This window comes from Salmo salar, chromosome ssa23 (assembly GCF_905237065.1).
Source record: "Salmo salar chromosome ssa23, Ssal_v3.1, whole genome shotgun sequence".
Lineage (NCBI taxonomy): Eukaryota > Metazoa > Chordata > Actinopteri > Salmoniformes > Salmonidae > Salmo > Salmo salar.
The window spans coordinates 45,684,541-45,707,369 of NC_059464.1; the positions used below are offsets into that span (position 1 = coordinate 45,684,541).

The window sequence follows — 22,829 nt, forward strand, 5'->3', positions numbered from 1 at the left end:
GAAAAGGTTTGTTGACGTGTGGCTTGATTGAACCATATTATGCGGAAATAGTTCCATGATTTGTCAGATTTGCAAGCCTCGCATAATATGTGGGGAATTGTTGGTTTTGCAAAACATTTTGTGATCACAGAATCTCAAGAATCCTGGAGGGACTGGATTTTCATAGTTACTCTGTAGACTGTCATCATGTGGTGTAGTTATGATTTACAAGGGTTCACATTTGGTTTGTCTTTCAGAGGAGAATCAGTCATTTGCTGCCTCTGAGAGAAGCTTCACCGTCAAGATGTTCACCTTCCAGTTCTTCACCCTCTTCTCCTCTCTCTTCTACGTTGCCTTCTTCCTGGGCAGGTGAGATCTCTATAGTCTATTCGTCTGGTATGATGAAGAGTGTTTGTGAACTTAGGGAAGAGAAAGAAACAGCCTGAGAGGTTTGAGTTCCATTACATTGTTTGTGGAGCATCCTAAAGATCGACAGTGTGCTGGAGTTTATTCCTTTTTGTTGATCAGATTTCTCTCCCCGAGCAGCTGAATAAATCATAGGTGTGCATATAACACTTTGTCAATAAAGTTAAGAGTAGTGCCATGTTGGTTGAAGTGAAGAGTAGTGATATGTTGGTTGAAGCTAAGAGTAGTGACATGTTGGTTGAAGTTAAGAGTAGTAACATGTTTGTTGAAGTTAAGAGTAGTGACATGTTGGTTGAAGTTAACAGTAATGATATGTTGGTTGAAGTGAAGAGTAGTGACATGTTGGTTGAAGCTAAGAGTAGTGATATGTTGGTTGAAGCTAAGAGTAGTGATATGTTGGTTGAAGCTAAGAGTAGTGATATGTTGGTTGAAGCTAAGAGTAGTAACATGTTTGTTGAAGTTAAGAGTAGTGATATGTTGGTTGAAGCTAAGAGTAGTGACATGTTGGTTGAAGTTAACAGTAGTGACATGTTGGTTGAAGCTAAGAGTAGTGATATGTTGGTTGAAGCTAAGAGTAGTGATATGTTGGTTGAAGCTAAGAGTAGTGACATGTTGGTTGAAGTTAAGAGTAATGATATGTTGGTTGAAGTTAACAGTAGTGACATGTTGGTTGAAGTTAACAGTAGTGACATGTTGGTTGAAGTTAAGAGTAGTGACATGTTGGTTGAAGTTAAGAGTAGTGACATGTTGGTTGAAGTTAACAGTAGTGACATGTTGGTTGAAGCTAAGAGTAGTGACATGTTGGTTGAAGCTAAGAGTAGTGACATGTTGGTTGAAGTTAAGAGTAGTGATATGTTGGTTGAAGCTAAGAGTAGTGATATGTTGGTTGAAGTTAACAGTAGTGACATGTTGGTTGAAGTTAACAGTAGTGACATGTTGGTTGAAGTTAACAGTAGTGACATGTTGGTTGAAGTTAACAGTAGTGACATGTTGGTTGAAGTTAACAGTAGTGACATGTTGGTTGAAGTTAACAGTAGTGACATGTTGGTTGAAGTTAACAGTAGTGACATGTTGGTTGAAGTTAACAGTAGTGACATGTTGGTTGAAGTTAACAGTAGTGATATGTTGGTTGAAGCTAAGAGTAGTGACATGTTGGTTGCTCTTCTCAGGATAAATGGACACCCCGGTGGCTACGTGCGGATAGCAGGGAAGTGGAGGCTGGAGGAGGTGAGGAATCCAGGAACATTTCTAACAATTTGATTATCCTTCACAAATACTGTTGAAATGGGAGTTAGAAAATTACCTGATCCTAACTAAATGCTGTATGTTCTTCCTTTGTCATTCCTGTGTCATTCCCGTGTCATTCCCGTGTTGTCCCCGTGTCGTCCCCGTGTCGTCCCCGTGTCGTCCCCGTGTCGTCCCCGTGTCGTCCCCGTGTCGTCCCCGTGCAGTGCCACCCCAGTGGCTGCCTCACAGACCTTTTCATCCAGATGGCCATCATTATGGTTCTGAAACAAACCATCAGCAACGTCTTTGAGTTCGGTGGTCCGTAAGTCTACATCAACACAACAACACATCAACACATCAACACATCAACACAACAACACATCAACACATCAACACATACACACATCAACACATCAACACAACAACACATCAGCACAACAACACATCAACACATCAACACATCAGCACAACAACACAACAACACATCACATCCACACATCAGCACATCAACACAACAACACATCAACACAACAACACATCAACACAACAACACAACAACACATCAACACATCAACACAACAACACATCAACACATCAACACAACAACACATCAACACATCAACACAACAACACATCAACACATCAACACATCAACACAACACATCAACACATCAACACATCAACACAACAACACAACAACACATCAACACAACAACACAACAACACAACAGCACATCAGCACAACACATCAACACAACAACACATCAGCACATCAGCACAACACATCAAAACATCAACACAACAACACATCAACACAACAACACAACAACACATCAACACATCAGCACAACACATCAAAACATCAACACAACAACACATCAACACATCAGCACATCAGCACATCAACACATCAGCACATCAACACATCAACACATCAACACAACAACACATCAGCACAACAACACATCAACACATCAACACAACAACACATCAACACATCAACACATCAACACAACAACACATCAACACATCAGCACATCAGCACATCAGCACAACACATCAACACAACAACACAACAACACAACAACACAACAGCACAACACATCAACACAACAACACATCAACACAACAACACATCAACACATCAACACAACACATCAACACAACACATCAACACATCAACACAACAACACATCAACACAACACATCATCACATCAACACATCAGCACATCAACACAACAACACATCAACACATCAACACAACAACACATCAGCACATCAACACAACAACACATCAACACAACAACACATCAACACATCAACACAACAACACAACAACACAACAACACATCAGCACATCAGCACATCAACACATCAACACATAAACACATAAACACAACAACACATCAACACAACAACACATCACATCAACACATCAGCACATCAACACAACACATCAACACATCATCACATCAACACAACAACACAACAGCACATCAGCACAACACATCAACACAACAACACATCAACACAACAACACATCAACACATCAACACATCAACACATCAACACAACAACACATCACATCAACACATCAGCACATCAACACAACAACACAACAGCACAACAACACATCACATCAACACATCAACACAACAGCACATCAGCACAACACATCAACACAACAACACATCAACACAACAACACATCAACACATCAACACATCAACACATCAGCACATCAACACAACACATCATCACATCAACACAACACAACAACACATCAACACAACAACACATCAACACAACAACACATCAACACAACAACACAACAACACATCAACACATCAACACAACAACACATCAAGCACATCAACACATCAACACAACAACACATCAACACATTAAGTACATCAACACATCAACACAACAACACATCAGCACAACACATCAACACAACAACACATCAACACAACAACACATCAACACAACAACACATCAACACATCAAGCACATCAACACATCAAGCACATCAAGCACATCAACACAACAACACATCAACACATCAAGCACATCAACACAACAACACATCAACACAACAACACATCAAGTACATCAACACATCAAGTACATCAACACATCAAGCACATCAACACATCAAGTACATTGCTGCTGAGAGAAAGTTGATTTACATTTCTTATTGTTATGGACAGATTTGGGATAGACATGAATGAAACAGGTGATACAAAAAGTTAGTGCTAGGACCAAGGATCTAAGGGCTGCCTCCGAGAGCAATGTGTGCTCAGGGGTTGGCAGACCTCCCACTAAACCAGACCATGACCCTATATTGAATGGTCTGTCCATTTGAGTGCTCAGGTCTATCATTCAGAGCTGTTTCCTGTCTCTGTGTACAGCTGGTTCAACAGGTGGCTAAAGAGGCGGAGGACTAAGAAGCTACAGAGGAAGTGTCCCCACTGTTACAAGAAGGAAGACCAACAGACCAATCGGTGGCAAGAGCTGTGTGAGATCTGCAAGCTCAGTGATTGGCTAAGAAACTACCGTCTCAACGACGTGAACTCTTTCAGCCTCTTCAATGAGTTCCTGGAGATGGGTACGTCACAGATGACCAGGGCAAGGGGTCAGGGTTCAGTCTATTGAGAGGTTTGTTCTAATATCCACACTAGTATAACATATATAATGATATACCATTTAGCAGACTCTTTTATCCAAAGATGCATGCATTGCATACATTGTTCGTATGGGTGGTCCCGGGAATCGAACCCACCAACCTGGCGTCGCCATGCTCTCTACCAAATGACCTTAATAGGACCACTCAGAATACATGTGTCGGAGAGTGGAAGTTCCACCCAAACCGGTCAACACAACACACTCAAGTAGCACCATCAATTCTCACTGATGCAGAAAAGCCAAGGTATTTCACTTTAAAGTCAGTAGGGATGCCTTCTGCTACACATGCCCAATACATTGCCTCATTGTAAGTGGTGCGTTAGTGTGAATATTGGAACAGAGGCCATATGCTTTGAGGGTACAAGTCATTGTAAGTGGTGCGTTAGTGTGAATATTGGAACAGAGGCCATATGCTTTGAGGGCACAAGTCATTGAAGTCATAATTAGTTTGAGACTAAATGTTATTGTTTTGTTCCCTCCCCAGTTCTCCAGTTCAGTTTCACCACCATCTTTGTGGCTGCGTTCCCCTTGGCTCCCCTGCTGGCCTTGATCAACAACATCATAGAGATACGCCTCGACGCCATCAAGATGGTCAGTTTGGAGCGCAGGATGGTACCCAAGAAGACCAACGACATCGGTGAGAACCAGAACGTTTATGAAAGAGGTCTTCTCAGTGTACATCTGATAATCTGGTTAAATATAAACGAAGTCTTCACAGTGTACATCTGACAATCTGGTTAAATATAAACGAAGTCTTCTCAGTGTACATCTGATAATCTGGTTAAATATAAACAAAGTCTTCACAGTGTACATCTGACAATCTGGTTAAATATAAACGAAGTCTTCACAGTGTACATCTGACAATCTGGTTAAATATAAACGAAGTCTTCTCAGTGTACATCTGATAATCTGGTTAAATATAAACAAAGTCTTCACAGTGTACATCTGATAATCTGGTTAAATATAAACGAAGTCTTCACAGTGTACATCTGACAATCTGGTTAAATATAAACGAAGTCTTCTCAGTGTACATCTGATAATCTGGTTAAATATAAACAAAGTCTTCACAGTGTACATCTGACAATCTGGTTAAATATAAACGAAGTCTTCTCAGTGTACATCTGATAATCTGGTTAAATATAAACAAAGTCTTCTCAGTGTACATCTGACAATCTGGTTAAATATAAACGAAGTCTTCTCAGTGTACATCTGATAATCTGGTTAAATATAAACAAAGTCTTCACAGTGTACTGAACATCTGACAATCTGGTTTAAAAAAATGTTTTTATGAGCATGTTATCAATTTCCTTGTTAGCTTGGAAATTGCATATTTTTCTGTAATATGGAACTATACGTTATAGCTATATAATACCATGACATGTATAGGTATACTATATCATTTGACTTTGCAATGTATGTGTTGTCTTCTGTTTCTTACCTCAGGTGTATGGACAGACGTGTTGGAGGCTATCGGTGTGTTGGCAGTCATAGCCAACGGCCTGGTTATTGGGATATCTTCAGATTTTATCCCCCGCCTTGTATACCGCTACAATTATGGACCGTGTGCCAATGGAACAGTCACGGATATGGAGTACGTCTGTCCATTCTGACTCGATGGTTGCAGCGGCAGGGTTAGGGCTCAATTCCATTTCAATTTAGGAAGTCATCTGAAATTCCAATTGACTGAATTTAAATGGGATTGATCCTAACCCTGGTGTGTAGATAATTTCCATTATTACCACATACGTCGGTAACCATTCCTAGTGGCGCAGCGGTCTAAGGCACTGCATCTCAGTACTAGAGGTGTCACTACAGACAAATCCAGGCTGAATCACTGGATTGGCCCAGGCTGGATTGGGAGTCCCATAGGGCGGCGCACAATTGGCCCAGCGTCGTCCGGGTTTGGCCCGGTGTAGGCCGGATTTGTTCTTAACTGACTTGCCTAGTTAAATAAAAATTGTTAAATGAATGTATAACGCTACATGTACTAACCTACTGAGCCATCGGTGGTTCCTGTTATGAATGGGGACGGGTTTATGTGTCACTGGCTATGTTCGTCCCAATTGGCACCCTATTCAATATATATATATATATATATATATATATATATATATATATATATATATATATATATATATAGTGCACTACTTTTGACCAGGGCCTGTAGGGCCCCATTTGGGACACGCATTCATTCAAAGACTCAATCATGGATACTCTTACTGACAGTTGTGGCTGCTTCGCGTGATGTATTGTTGTCTCTACCTTCTTGCCCTTTGTGTTGTTGTCTTGTGCCCAATAATGTTGTTATCATGTTGTGTTGCTACCATGTTGTTGTCATGTTGTGTTGCTACCATGTTGTTGTCATGTTGTGTTGCTGCCATGTTGTGTTGCTACCATGTTGTTGTCATGTTGTGTTGCTACCATGTTGTTGTCATGTTGTGTTGCTACCATGTTGTTGTCATGTTGTGTTGCTACCATGTTGTTGTCATGTTGTGTTTCTACCATGTTGTGTTTCTACCATGTTGTGTTGCTACCATGTTGTTGTCATGTTGTGTTGCTACCATGTTGTTGTCATGTTGTGTTGCTACCATGTTGTTGTCATGTTGTGTCATGTTGTGGTGCTAGCCACCGTGCTTCTTTCACATGCTTTGCTTGCTGTTTGGGGTTTTAGGCTGGGTTTCTGTACAGCACTTTGAGATATCAGCTGATGTACGAAGGGCTTTATAAATACATTTGATTGATTTGATTTGATTGTCATGTGTTGCTGCCTTGTTATGTTGTTGTTTTAGATCTCTCTATGTAGTGTTGTATCTCTTGTCGTGATGTGTGTTTTGTCCCTATATTTTTATTTTATTTTGTATTTTTAATCCCATGTCCCCGCAGGAGGACTTTTGCCTTTTGGTAGGCCGTAATTGTAAATAAGAATTTGTTCTTAACTGACATGCCAAGTTAAATAAAGGTGTACATGTTGCCAGTTGTGTGAGCCCTTCAGGCTACATGTTTGCTAATAGTGACAGTATTTCTTCCTGTATGTTCTCTTTGTCCTATAGTTGCATGGCCGGCTACATCAACAACAGCCTGTCCACAGTGTACATGAACGACCAGAGAATCTATAATGAGTTCTCACCGGACCAGATGGTGACGCCTAGTGGACAGAATGTCTCCTACTGCAGGTTCATACCCCTTACCAGCCCTTAATCAGCCAGAAATGATGTCCATGTTGTCCATTTTTAAAACAGGGATAGTCCAGAGGAAGTATCAGTATTATTTCTGGAATTGATTGAAACAAGGAAAGAAAAGAAACATGAATGAGTTGTGCCTTTATACTAGGAAATGAATGATCATTTTTAAATAATGTATTTTTATTCGTTTGCATATATTTAGTACTTGTCCTTGGTTCATTCCATTGATCCCTCCAAGGATTCTCCTCTTAGTCATTGATTTGATATTTTAATGTCTGCGTTTTCTCTCTCTGTCACCAGTTATAAAGATTATAGAAGTAATGAAGACTACAGCTTGACTCCTCAGTTCTGGCTCATTTTAGCCGTGCGCTTTGCTTTTGTCATCCTATTTGAGGTAAGATAGAAATATTTATTTCAACTAATTTGTAGACCATTTCTTGTCTTGACTCAGTAAAATTGAGCGAAGTAACTTTGCCATTTATTTGATAGTTGATACGTAGACATTTGTAAAATCTATTATTTTCAATTGCGTATTATTAACTAAATATTTATGTTTTCTTCCATCCCTGTCCTCATAATCTCTGTGTGTACAGCATGTGGTGGTCATATGTAAGTTCGTCACAGCCTGGTTTGTTCCCAGCGTTCCCTTGGATGTCAAGAATCAAAGGCTCTTTGATAAACTCAACAGGTTGAAGGAAGAGCTCAGGTAAGGTTTCAAAGGGAGGGGGAATATTACTGGAAACGTTCAAAGTTTACCAGTAAACTACCATAATTATGGTATCTTTCAAGGATTTTATGTAATCTATCACAAGACATCCTTTTGAGTACTTCAGATTATCACAGGTGTCTGTAATTGTCTCTGGCCCTCTGTGTTGCCTTATCACATGTAAAATATATAAAATAATTTAATAAGATGATTTTAAAATAAAAAATAGAATGACAAAGCTGTAAAACATTACCCTAAATATAATAACATTGTTGTTTCAATATGAGGGTTTCAGCATGAAACATCCTTTATGTTTGTACACATTCATTTAACTGTCAATATGTATTTGTTGTCAATGCTTTGGCGTCAAACTGGTTGTGAAAAAAGTGAATAGTTGGAAGAGTTTTAAAGTGAATTGAAAATAATGGCATTGTTGATTATATGTAGTTTTTTATTTTTATTAAATAGGCTATTTTCTCTCGAACCATATGGTCTATCTACTAGAAACTCATGGACAATATGGACATAGATAGATATAAAAAAAAAAATGAATAGCACATTTTAATACATTTTCTAAAAGTTATTTAAATGACCAAAGTTACGATAGATTGACATATATTTTCTGTTAATTATCAAAATGACAGAAGATTCCGGTAACTTTGGTAAATTACCTGTAGCTTTGGAGCCCTAAACTCAGGTAATCTGATACTGTAGACATATAGCCATATGTGGTAACAAAAAATAACCTGCAAGGTCAGTAAATAGAAGTTTTAATGTATTTAGAGTTTTAAATTGTTATACTAAGGAATTATGTATCTATTAGTGCCTATATAGAGCATTTTAATACACTATGTATACCTTATGAGGCCTTATAAATGTGCTTATAATGCATTCTGAAGAGGATATTTATATAGGAAGTCTTACCCTATATAACCTTTTGTCAAATTCAGCATTATGTTATCGCTAAATGTCTATTTCCCTCCTATGTTGTTCAAAATGAAAGAATGTGCTTGTGGTTCTTACAGCTCATCGGAGGTATGACGACATCGCCACAGTGTTTGGAGCATTCTGATGTTGACATAGTGACGTCTGAAAAACACATGGACACAGTATCCATTCAGATGTGACTGATTACCAGCACTATGGAGGACATGTTTGTGTGTAGAGAGAGAGAGAAAGGGAGCGCTTATCGCCTGTGTTTTATTGGTTTGTATTTGTTGTTTTTGTGTCAGATGATGTCAGAGTGCTGGCCATGTGACTTCTGACCCTAGATATAGTTATTGTTTCTTATAAGAGAGAAAAATATATATAAAATATTGTCTTAATGTAAACAGACAACACTTGTAGATGTTTTTTTTTTTTTTTTGTATTTCATGAAGTTGCACTATTTTTTTTTTGTATTTTTGTTGTTGTTGCTGTTAAATCATCTTGTTTACCATTCAGTACAGGCATGTTGTGGCATGGTATGCAACATAGTGGTATGTTATGTTAAGTTATAGTGAGATACTTATGTTTATCAACTGTGGACAGGAAATGTAATATATTATTATAAGCACTGAGATATGATTCATGTTATGAGACATAACACGTTCACTTTAACTTAACAAAAGAGACACCGTAGTGGTTAGAGTGTTGGGCCAGTAACTGAGAGGTTACTAGATCAAATCGCTGAGCTGACAAGGTACAACAAATATGTCATTCTGCCCCTGAACAAGGCAGTTAACCCCGGCTGTCATTGTAAATAAGAATTTGTTCTTAACTGACTTGCCTAGTTAAATAATGGATAAAATAAACATGTTAAATAAAACATCACTTTGTACCTGGATGGATGGGGGGCTGAGTCATGTTAAGGAAATGGAAACTCAGTCACATTACCTTTTTGTTTTATACAGTATATTCATCACTTCTGGTCAATGTAACTTGATAATTGTTCTAATTAAAAAGCCTGTTCAGACTCAGCGTTCATTACGAGGACTGTTGTAAAAGGTCAGCAGATAGCCTACAGTACTTCTGAAAGTTTACGCAAACAGGTGCAGGTTGACTTTTATTGTCACGAATCTGCTGTTGGCAATCGGCTGATCCTAAAAAATAATGAAAAAATGTTGTTGCTTTTTGGTCTTAATATAAGGTTAGGGTTAGTAATTAGGGTTAACATTGTGGTAAATGTTAGGGTTAAAGTTAGGTTTATGACTTTGTGACTGTGCCAGCTATTGACTACTCTGCCTCCAGAACAACATTTATAATCAGATTTTATCACTTTGTGACTGTGCCAGCTAGTGACTACTCTGCCTCCAGAACAACATTTATAATCAGATTTTATGACTTTGTGACTGTGCCAGCTAGTGACTACTCTGCAGAGCTGCCTCCAGAACAACATTCATGACAGTAAATGCCAACCCGCTAAAAGGGGAGACGTCACGTGACAACACGTACAGGATCCGCAAGTAATTCTAGCAGCTGGACCGAAATTCAAACGTTGGAGTTATTTAATTATAATTTGATTATTAATCCACTAGAGCCGGATGATATATTATTTCATCCTAACGCGTGCCTTGTTACTGAAAGCACGGAATGAGAAGAAAAGAGAACGCTGACTAAGTCAACATTCTGGCACATACCCAGACAGCACACATACAGTACCCAGACAGCACACATACAGTACCCAGACAGCACACATACAGTACCCAGACAGCACACATACAGTACCCAGACAGCACACATACAGTACCCAGACAGCACACATACAGTACCCAGACAGCACACATACAGTACACATACAGTACCCAGACAGCACACATACAGTACCCAGACAGCACACATACAGTACCCAGACAGCACACATACAGTACCCAGACAGCACACATACAGTACACATAGAGTACCCAGACAGCACACATACAGTACCCAGACAGCACACATACAGTACCCAGACAGCACGCATACAGTACCCAGACAGCACGCATACAGTACCCAGACAGCACGCATACAGTACCCAGACAGCACGCATACAGTACCCAGACAGCACACATACAGTACCCAGACAGCACACATACAGTACCCAGACAGCACGCATACAGTACCCAGACAGCACACATACAGTACCCAGACAGCACACATACAGTACCCAGACAGCACGCATAGAGTACCCAGACAGCACGCATACAGTACCCAGACAGCACACATACAGTACCCAGACAGCACACATACAGTACCCAGACAGCACGCATACAGTACCCAGACAGCACACATACATCTCCCAGACAGTACTGTACAGGTAGAGGAGGAAAAGGACGTAGTCGGCGAGCCAAGACGTAAATTGGTTGAGATGAAGATGACATTTAGCAGCGAGCTAGCAGTGGCTTTTATTCCAACATGTCACAAATAAACCAACTTGTACATGATTTGATTTGCCCTAAGTGTCTCAAATCAAATCAAAGTTTATTTGTCACGTGCGCCGAATACAACAGGTGTAGACCTTACAGTGAAATGCTTACTTACAGGCTCTAACCAATAGTGCAAAAAAGGTATTAGATGAACAATAGGAAGGTAAAGAAATAAAACAACAGTAAAAAGACAGGCTATATACAGTAGCAAGGCTATAAAAGTAGCGAGGCTACATGCAGACACCGGTTAGTCAGGCTGATTGAGGTAAACACTGGACTGAAAATCCCCATAGACCCCACCAACCAGGGATTCTGTAATTGTGTCATGATAGAATGTGCACACTGTGAAGGTGATCGTGATGCGTTTAGGAGTGTTTACACTTCTTCCAGACTGCTGGAGTGTTCCATGGGAGATCTTGCTATATACAGTGCCTTTTGGTAGTATTCAAACCCCTTGTGTTTTTCCACATTTTGTTACATTACAGCCTTATTCTAAAATTGATTAAATTGTTTTGTCCCCTCATCAATCTACACACAATACCCCATAATGACAGAGCAAAAACTGGTTTTTAAACATTTTTGCACATTTATAAAAAATAAACTACGTAAATATCACATTTACATAAGTATTCAGACCCTTTACTCAGTACTTTGTTGAAGCACCTTTGCCAGTGACTACAGCCACGAGTCTTCTTGGGTATGACGCTACAAGCTTGGCACACCTGTAATTGGTTGAGTTTCTCCCATTCTTCTCTGCAGATCCTCTCAAGTTTTGCCAGGTTGGATGGGGAGTTTTGCTGCATAGCTATTTTTAGGTCTCTCCAGAGATGTTCGATTGGGTTCAAATCCATGCTCTGGCTGGGCCACTGAAGGACATTCAGAGACTTGTCCCCGAAGCCACTCCTGCGTTGTCTTGGCTGTGTGCTTAGGGTCGTTGTCCTGTTGGAAGGTGAACCTTTTTTCCCAGTCTGAGGTCCTGAGCGTTCTGGATCAGGTTTTGTCAAGTATCTTTCTGTACTTTGCTCCATTCATCTTTGCCTTGATCCTAACTAGTCTCCCAGTCTCTGCCACTGAAAAACATCCCCACAGCATGATGCTGCCACCACCATGCTTCGCCGTAGGGATGGTGCCAGGTTTCCTCCAGATGTGACGCTTGGTATTCAGCCCAAAGAGTTCAATATTGTAATCTTGATTCTCATAGTCTCAGAGTCCTTTAGGTGCCTTTTGGCAAACTCCAAGCGGGCGGTCATGGACCTTTTACTGAAGAGTGGCTTTTGTCTGGCCCCTCTACCATAAAGGCCTGATTGGTGGAGTGCTGCAGAGATGGTTCTCCTTCTGGAAGGTTCTCCCATCTCAACAGAGGAACTCTGGAGCTCTGTCAGAGTGACCATCGGGTTCTTGGTCACCTCCCTGACCATTGCCCTTTTCCCTCGATTGCTCAGTTTTGCCGGATGGCTTCTTCCATTTAAAAATGATGGAGGGCACTGTGTTCTTGGGGACCTTCAATGCTGCAGACATTTTTTGGTACCCTTCCCCAGATCTGTGCCTCGACACAATCCTGTCTTGGAGCTCTACAGACAATTCCTTCGACCGCATGGCTTGGTTTTTGCTTTGACATGCACTGTCAACTGTGGGACCTTTTATAGACTGTCGTGCCTTTCCAAATCATGTCCAATCAATTGAATTTACCACAGGTGGACTCCAGTCAAGTCGTAGAAACATCTCAAGGATGATCAATGGAAACAGGAAGCACCTGAGCTCAATTTTGAGTCTCATATCAAAGGGGCTGAATACTTATCTAAATAAGGTTTTCCTGTTTATTTATTTATTTTTATACATTTTCTTCTAGCCCACAAACTTAGACTTGGTTATTCAAATAAGCAAAGTCCTAAGGATTCCTTCCTTGCGTCTCAGCTCATATCAGAGACAAGACAGGAGAGTGACAGGTAAATAAAAAGGGAGAGTAGCCCATTATTGTCAGGTGACTTGCTGTGTATAAATAATATTTATTTCCTTTCTCCAGCAAAAGTGAATAAACAGAGGGATAGGAAAACATAAATATACAATTAGACTGTCAGTTAGGCCTAAAGTGTCATTGGGCTGTTAATTCATAATGTGACATAAATTGTCATATTTATGGAAAGTACATTTTAATTGCATTAGCCAATCTTTATCTGCCATTTTATCAATATGACATGTTCCCAGTGCGCCAATTCAATTTTCCCAGTCTTCAAAGGACGTACAGTCACATTATTCCACACACAGGTTCTTAGGTCTTACAGTCAGACTAATACAGAGGCTTTTTTTGATATCTTGTGTCGTTTCGATTTAAGTGTAATCTTATCTGTAAATATATGCAAAATGACAATATTTTGATAAACTGTTCTGTTAAAGTATGACCATTAAGTGTCATCACAATACAATAAAACAAACATTCTACCTTGAAGCAATGTGCTGTAAAAACGGATTCTCGTAATATGAAAATTAGCGCATATTTAAGGAGGGTTTGCCTCATTTGCATATTTTAATTTAAAAATAATTACAACTTGTAATACGGAAAATATATATTATGTTTTCAGGTGGTAAAGTTTCAGTCTGATGAAACTTTACCAGTGTTGCGCCAGAATAGTCTCCAGCAAAATTATACATTTTTATTAAAAGGTCTATGCATTCAGAATGATAGTTTAGCCTACAGTGATCTGCACAGGCTGTTGATGACAAATAGGAGACGAAAGTGTTTGGTTACTCAGCGATCAGAGGTTTAACTAGTTGCCCCAGGGCATGTTTCACTATGAGAGGTTTAACTAGTTTCCCCAGGGCAGGTTTCACTGCAGACTAGTCATTACCAAAAGTTAATATGTTGACAAACTGGTCATTGAAGAGAGGGAAAGAGAGAAAGAGACATCTCTTTGAGCTCTGGGTATGTTTGTACTGTATTTGTCCTGCTGTGTTTACCATTCAAATCAAACTTTATTAGTCACATGCACCGAATACAATAGGTGTAGAACCTTACAGTGAAATGCTTACTTACAAGCCCTTAACCAACAATGCAGTTTTAAGAAAAAAATAAGTGTAAGTAACAAATAATTAAAGAGCAACAGTAAAATAACAATAGCGAGACTATATACAGGGGGGTACCGGTACAGAGTCAATGTGCGGGGGCACCGGTTAGTCGAGGTAATTGAGGTAATATGTACATGTAGGTAGAGTTAGTGACTATGCATTGATAATAAACAGAGAGTATAGATTTATACTGATGCTAAATGGATCTGTTGTTGCCCTTTATGGCAGGATATGCAGGACCAGTTAATCTTAACACTTTTAACAGGCTAGAAAACAATAAAATGTTATAGGCCTGTTATAGACCAACTCTTATGCTTTTATCGGTTCAACTTTTAGAATTGTTCAAAACAGGCAGTAGAATGACAAATCTTTCAGTAGAAAGACAAGGAACTTATGGACCAACATTTTCTGGTTTTCCCAGCCGTATGCCAATAGCTAAACGGTTGACCACAGAAATCCCCCCCCCATTTTTTAAAATAAAAAAACCTTTTTCTTTAAACAAACTCTTGAAAATTGTAATAGTAGAATGCACAGGGTGCAATTTCTAAATTGGGTAGTGCATCATCAGTTTTCCTCTTGTCTTGTCATGTCATTGCAGATCTTAGACTCTTAGAGAGCTATTTATTTTTTATTTATTTTTACCCCTTTTTTCTCCCCAATTTTATGGTATCCAATTGGTAGTAGTTACAGTCTTGTCTCATCGCTGCAACTCCCGTACGGACTCGAACCCAGAATCTTTGGTGACACAGCTAGCACTGCGATGTAGTGTCTTAGACCACTACGCCACCTGGGAGGCCCCAGAGAGCTATTTATAACTTATCAGAAATGTCCAGATCAATTAGCCCATGTCAGCTAACGTTTTTTTAGCTAGGTTTTTTTTAGCCCATAGATTTTGTTGTAATGTTTGAGCCAATGGTTTTTATGATCTAAGCAATTTAAGACATCATCTAGAACAGGGATGGGCAACTTTGATCGGTGTGAGGGCCACAAAAAGTCTGATCTCATCAGCGGCCATGTACCCACATCCACACATAGTCAGAGCCGGCCCTAGCCTTTTGGGGGCCCTAAGCAACATTTTGTTTCCCCCACCTTGCGAGCAAAACGTTTTAGAGGCCCCCTCTTGAGAGTGGAGAGTAAAAATGTCTTGCAAATCTACACATTTGCAATGGGGCGGAGAGAAAATGTTGCCGTTTTAAAGGAAGTGTGTTGCAAATCCACACATTTTGCCATGGGGCAGAGAGAAGATTTAGCAATTTTACAACAAAACTTACTACAATTCTACACATTTTGCCATAGGATGGAGAGAAATGTTTGAAGTTTTTAATATGATATCTGTGTGAAAGTGACTAAGAAAATCTAAGGATGTACACTGAGAGTCGGGAAGCAAGTTCAGGAAGTGAAGACATTTAATAAATACACGAACACAACAAGAAATGCCAACAGCGCACCGACATGACCGGTTGCCTCCACTGAGGCGCAGAAACCTGACGAACCGGTTGAGGAGTGAGAGCCTGATGAGCCGGCTGAGACCTCCCTGGTGCAGGTGTAGACCTTACCGTGAAATGCTTACAAGCCTTTAACCAACAATGCAGAGTTTTTAAAAAGTTTGTAAGAAAAATGTGCTAAATAAACTAAAGGAAAAATAGTAACACAATAAAATAACAATAACGAGACTATATACAGGGGGTACCGGTACCAAGTCAATGTTCAGGGGTACAGGTTAGTTGAGGTAATTGAGGTAATATGTACATGTAGGAAGGGGTAAAGTGACTATGCATAAATAATAAACAGAGGTTACCAGCAGTGTATATGAAGAGCATGAAGGAATGTGAATGTATGTACAGTTGGAAGTCGGACGTTTACGTACACTTAGGTTGGAGTCATTAAAACTCATTTTTCAACCACTCCACAAATTTCTTGTTAACAAACTATAGTTTTGGCAAGTCGGTTAGGACATCTACTTTGTGCATGACACAAGTCATTTTTCCAACAATTGTTTACAGACAGATTATTTCACTTATAATTCACTGTATCACAATTCCAGTGGGTCAGAAGTTTACATACACTAAGTTGACTGTGCCTTTAAACAGCTTAGAAAATTCCAGAAAAGGATGTCATGGCTTTAGAAGCTTCTGATAGGCTAATTGATATCATTTGAGTCAATTGGAGGTGTACCTGTATTTCAAGGCCTACCTTCAAACTCAGTGCATCTTTGCTTGACATCATGGGAATATCAAAAGAAATCAGCCAAGACTTCAGAAAAAAATATTGTAGACCTCCACAACTCTGGATCATTCTTGGGAGCAATTTCCAAACGCCTGAAGGTACCACGTTCATCTGTACAAACAATAGTACACAAGTATAAACACCATGGGACTACGCAGCCGTCATACCGCTCAGGAAGGAGACGAGTTCTGTCTCCTATAGATGAACGTACTTTGGCGCGAAAAGTGCAAATCAACCCCAGAACAACAGCAAAGGACCTTGTGAAGATGCTAGAGGAAACGGGTACAAAAGTATCTATATCCACAGTAAAATGAGTCCAATATCGGCATAACCCGAAAGGCCGCTCAGCAAGGAACAAGCCACTGCTCCAAAACCGCCATAAAAAAGCCAGACTAGGGTTTGCAACTGCACATGGGGACAAAGATCATACTTTTTGGAGAAATGTCCTCTTCTCTGATGAAACAAAAATAGAACTGTTTGGCCATAATGACCATCGTTATGATATCATAAGGTGAATGCACCAATTTGTAAGTCGCTCTGGATAAGAGCGTCTGCTAAATGACGTAAATGTAAATGTAAATGTTATGTTTGGATGAAAAAGGGGGAGGCTTGCAAGCCGAAGAACACCATCCCAACCGTGAAGCACGAGAGTGGCAGCATCATATCGTGGGGGTGCTTTGCTGCAGGAGGGACTGGTGCGCTTCAAAAAATAGATGGCATCACGAGGAAGGAAAATTATGTGGATATATTGAAGCATCATCTCAAGCTTGGCCGCATATGGGTCTTCCAAATGGACAATGACCTCAAGCATACTTCCAAAGTTGTGGCAAAATGGCTTAAGGACAATAAAGTCAAGGTATTGGAGTGGCCATCACAAAGCCCTGACCTCAATCCTATAGAACATTTGTGGGCAGAACTGAAAAAGCATGTGCGAGTATGGAGGCCTACAAACCTGACTCAGTTACACCAGCTCTGTCAGGAGGAATGGGCCAATATTCACCCAACTTATTTTGGGAAGCTTGTGGAAGGCTACCTGAAACGTTTAACCCAAGTTCAACAATTTAAAGGCAATGCTAGCAAATACTAATTGAGTGTATGTAAACTTCTGACCCACTGGGAATGTGATGAAAGAAATAAAATCTGAAATAAATAATTCTCTCTACTATTATTCTGACATTTCACATTCTTAAAATAAAGTGTTGATCCTAATTGACCTAAGACATGGAATTTTTACTAGGATTAAATGTCAGGAATTGTGAAATACTGAGTTTAAATGTATTTGGCTAAAGTGTATGTAAACTTCCGACTTCACCTGTAGGTGTGGGTCGTCAATATGCCTGGGTGTGTGTGTGTGTGTGTGTATGTGTGTGTGTGTGTGTGTGTGTGTGTCTGTGTGCTGGAGTGTCAGTGTAGTATGTGTGAGTGTGTGGTTAGAGTCCAGTGAGTTTACATTGAGCCTGTGCAAGAGAGTCAGTGCAAAACAATCACAATAAAATAAAAGGGGATCAATGCAAACAAGTGTAGCTGCTGAAACTCTTCTGTCCATGTCTAAAAACAGACTGGTGCACATTATTAACAATAGAATGAGAAGTTAGAAAAGTTATTCGCTGAGAGATTCTAAAACTTTGGAAAGGCAAGATAACTTGGACGTTCAATCAATCAATCAAATGTTTTGATAGAGCCCTTTTTATACAGAAACCCCCAGAGAGCAAGCAATGCAGATGTAAAGACACGGTGGCTAGGAAAAATTCCCTAGAAAAGCAGGAACCTAGGAAGAAACCTAGAGAGGAAGCAGGCTCTGAGGGGTGGCCTGTCCTCTTCTGGCTGTGCTCGGTGGAGATAAGAGTACAGATAAGAGTGTTCTTCAAGATACAGGACATTGGACGGTAGTTATATAAGTCAAAAGGATCTCTGTAGGGGGAGGACATGTGCCACTTTCCCGGACTTAGAGATAACACCAGAAACAACTGTCAAGTGAAAAAAATCTAGGTTAATGATTCTGCAATAAGTGGGGCAGAGAGCTGCAGTAATAAGGGATCAGGAGAATCAGGCCCTGTGGATTTTTTAACATGATTTTTAGCAAGGCACTTAGTACATCATATAGATATAAAATGGTTGAAATTAAAATAGAGAATGTGTATCTGGGAGTGCATTGTTCCCTACAGTCTGTTTGGAGGTGAATAAAGCACTCCCTCTACTGGTATAACCAGAGATAGACATCTATTTCTCAAATGTTAGAAGGACTGCCAGTCAGACGTAGTATCAGTCAATCTTAGCCCAAGCTACATTTATTTTCTGTCATTTTCCAGTGTTTGATCTATCCTTTACTCTTAGTTTTTTTATATGGAGCATGATTATCTGCAACAGTGTTAAATAGAGAAGTAAAACAAGGTTAGAGCCTGATCCGAGTCAGCGATAGAGGACACACCCTCCAAGTCACACAACCCGCAGATCAGACATGAAATGTTGCTCATTCAAATTCCTAAAATGTTTATTTGTAATAATGTGTGGGCGGGATTTAGGTAGTTTAGCATTTCTTATGCAGGAAATGAGACAAGGTTCACTGAGCACAATAGCAAAGATTCCAGTGGCAGTATAGTTAGATTTTTAAGCGTGTTTGAAGTTGGGGCGTATTGGTTTAGTTATAGTTATAGTTAGATTTAGCTCATTACAAATATCTTTCAGCCTATCTGAAACTGGCATCAACAAATGCAGATTAAAATCACCCAATATTAATAATTCAGATTTAGCATAGTAACAGATTTAATAATTCAGATTTAGCATAGTAAAGTAGATTTAATAATTCAGATTTAGCATAGTAAAGTAGATTTAATAATTCAGATTTAGCATAGTAACTCAGATTTAATAATTCAGATTTAGCATAGTAACTCAGATTTAATAATTCAGATTTAGCATAGTAACTCAGATTTAAAAATTCAGATTTAGCATAGTAACTCAGATTTAATACTTCAGATTTAGCATAGTAAAGTAGATTTAATAATTCAGATTTAGCATAGTAACTCAGATTTAATACTTCAGATTTAGCATAGTAAAGTAGATTTAATCATTCAGATTTAGCATAGTAACTCAGATTTAATAATTCAGATTTAGAGCACAAGGTAGAGCTGAGGGAGGGCGATACATTTCCACTAGTGACAGATCTAAAACCATTATAACCAGTCAGATACACATCCGAATTCGGCATAGACTTCTTTAACCAAAATTCCATAATAATCAGAATGTCCACGTTGGTTTGAGAAGACAGAGTTACAATAAAATACATTTTCTAAATCAAACTTCTAGCATTTACATCAATCAGCTCAAAGTCGCAGCTGCAGGATTTCAGATCAGACGGAGTTTCTAAAATAACCATGCTATGTTCAGTAGATAATTCTCTGTTTGGTATAGATACAACATTTCCCAGGACTGTTCCTTAAGCCCTATGCCTCAAATGAGGACATGACTTAAAACAAGAGTCAATGAGGGTTACCTGTTGCGGGCCAGGACTGAAATCCCGGTACTAATTCCTTAGTTACTATGTAGACTATGTAGCAGGTACTATGTAGACTATGTAGTAGGTACTATGTAGACTACGTAGTAGTTACTATGTAGACTACGTAGTAGTTACTATGTAGACTATGGAGTAGTCACTGTGTAGACTACGTAGCAGTTACTATGTAGACTATGCAGGAGTTACTATGTAGACTATGCAGGAGTTACTATGTAGACTATGCAGGAGTTACTATGTAGACTACGTAGTAGTTACTATGTAGACTACGTAGTAGTTACTATGTAGACTATGGAGTAGTCACTGTGTAGACTACGTAGCAGTTACTATGTAGTAGTTTCTATGTAGACTACGTAGCAGTTACTATGTAGACTATGTAGTAGTTACTATGTAGTAGTTACTATGTAGTAGTTACTATGTAGACTATGTAGCCTTCCCTGTAGCTCAGTTGGTAGAGCATGGTGTTTGCAACACCAGGGTTGTGGGTTCGATTCCCACGGGGGGCCAGCACAGAAAAAAAAAATAAAAAAAAAATGTATGAAATGTATGCATTCACCACTGTAAGTCGCTCTGGATAAGAGCGTCTGCTAAATGACTAAAATGTAAATGTAAATGTAAATGTAAATGTAGCGGTTATAATGTAGACTACGTCGTAGTTACTATGTAGTAGTTACTATGTAGACTATGTAGCAGTTACTATGTAGACAATGTAGGAGTTACTATGTAGACTATGTAGCAGTTACTATGTAGACTATGTAGTAGTTACTATGTAGACTATGTAGCAGTTACTATGTAGACTACATAGCAGTTACTATGCAGTAGTTACTATGTAGACTATGTAGCAGTTACTATGTAGACTACGTAGTAGTTACTATGTAGTAGTTACTATGTAGACTATGTAGTAGTTACTATGTAGACTATGTAGCAGTTACTATGAAGCAGTTACTATGTGGTAGTTACTATATAGTAGTTACTATGTAGGCTATATAGTAGTTAGTATGTAGTAGTTAGTATGTAGTAGTTACTATGTAGTAGTGACTATGTAGTAGTTAGTATATAGTAGTTAGTAGGTAGTAGTTAGTATATAATAGTTAGTATGTAGTAGTTAGTATATAGTAGTTAGTATATAGTAGTTAGTATATAGTCGTTAGTATATAGTAGTTAGTATGTAGTAGTACTGTAGTTAACATGTAATAGTTAGTATATAGTAGTACTGTAATATGTAGTAGTACTGTAATATGTAGTAGTTAGTATATAGTAGAACTGTAGTATGTAGTAGTTAGTATACAGTAGTACAGTAGTATTTAGTAGTTAGTATACAGTAGTACTGTAGTATGTAGTAGTTAGTGTATAGTAGAACTGTAGTATGTGGTAGTACTGTAGTATATAGTAGAACTGTGGTATGTAGTTGTTAGTATAAAGTAGAACTGTAGTAGTACTGTAGTATATAGTAGAACTGTAGTATGTAGTAGTTAGTATATAGTAGAACTGTAGTATGTAGTAGTTAGTATATAGAAGTACTGTAGTATATAGTAAAACTGTAGTATGTAGTAGTTAGCATGTAGTAGTTAGCATATAGTAGTTAGTATGTAGTAGTTAGTTTATATTAGTAGTTAGTATATAGTAGTTAGTACATAGTAGTTAGTATGTAGTAGTACTGTAGTATGTAGTAGTTAACATGTAATAGTTAGTATGTAGTAGTATTGTAATATGTAGTAAAACTGTAGTATGTAGTAGTTAGTATATAGTAGAACTGTGGTATGTAGTAGTTAGTATATAGTAGAACTGTAGTATGTAGTAATTATTATATAGTAGAACTGTAGTATGTAGTAGTACTGTAGTATATAGTAGAACTGTATCATGTAGTAGTTAGTAAATAGTAGAACTGTAGTATGTAGTAATTATTATGTAGTAGAACTGTGGTTTGTAGTAGTTAGTATGTAGTAGAACTGTAGTATATAGTAGAACTGTAGTATGTAGTAGTACTGTAGTATATATTTGAACTGTAATATGTAGTAGTTAGTATATAGTAGAACTGTAGTATGTAGTAGTACTGTAGTATGTAGTAGTTAGTAGGTAGTAGTACTGTAGTATGTAGTAATTAGTATATAATAGTTAGTATATAATAGTTAGTGTGTAGTAGTACTGTAGTATGTAGTATTATTTAGTAGTTAGTATGTAGTAGTTAGTATATAGTAGAACTGTAGTATGTAGTAGTACTGTAGTATGTAGTAATTAGTATATAATAGTAAGTATATAATAGTTAGTGTGTAGTAGTACTGTAGTATTTAGTATTATTTAGTAGTTAGTATGTAGTAGTTAGTATATAGTAGTTAGTATATACTACCCCATGACTAACCCTTACTACCCAGACCCTCTTCCAGGATGATAAGGACCCCATGCTCACCCTAAACCCAGACTACCTGGACTGTTGCCCTGAC

At 38.7% G+C, this 22,829-nt stretch overlaps 1 protein-coding gene across 1 annotated transcript in view; it reads left to right on the top strand.

The window, feature by feature from the left end:
• The window catches only part of LOC106584768 (anoctamin-9), a 36,498-nt gene extending 26,336 nt beyond the window's left edge, over nt 1-10,162 (top strand). The window contains exons 15-24 of the mRNA XM_014170315.2: nt 237-348; nt 1,575-1,632; nt 1,857-1,954; nt 4,047-4,243; nt 4,805-4,957; nt 5,764-5,911; nt 7,371-7,493; nt 7,803-7,896; nt 8,096-8,208; nt 9,234-10,162. Coding sequence (XP_014025790.1) covers nt 237-348; nt 1,575-1,632; nt 1,857-1,954; nt 4,047-4,243; nt 4,805-4,957; nt 5,764-5,911; nt 7,371-7,493; nt 7,803-7,896; nt 8,096-8,208; nt 9,234-9,249 — 1,112 coding nt within the window. The 3' untranslated portion in view covers nt 9,250-10,162. The remainder of the gene's footprint in view (nt 1-236; nt 349-1,574; nt 1,633-1,856; nt 1,955-4,046; nt 4,244-4,804; nt 4,958-5,763; nt 5,912-7,370; nt 7,494-7,802; nt 7,897-8,095; nt 8,209-9,233) is intronic.
• The last annotated feature ends 12,667 nt before the right edge of the window (nt 10,163-22,829 follow it).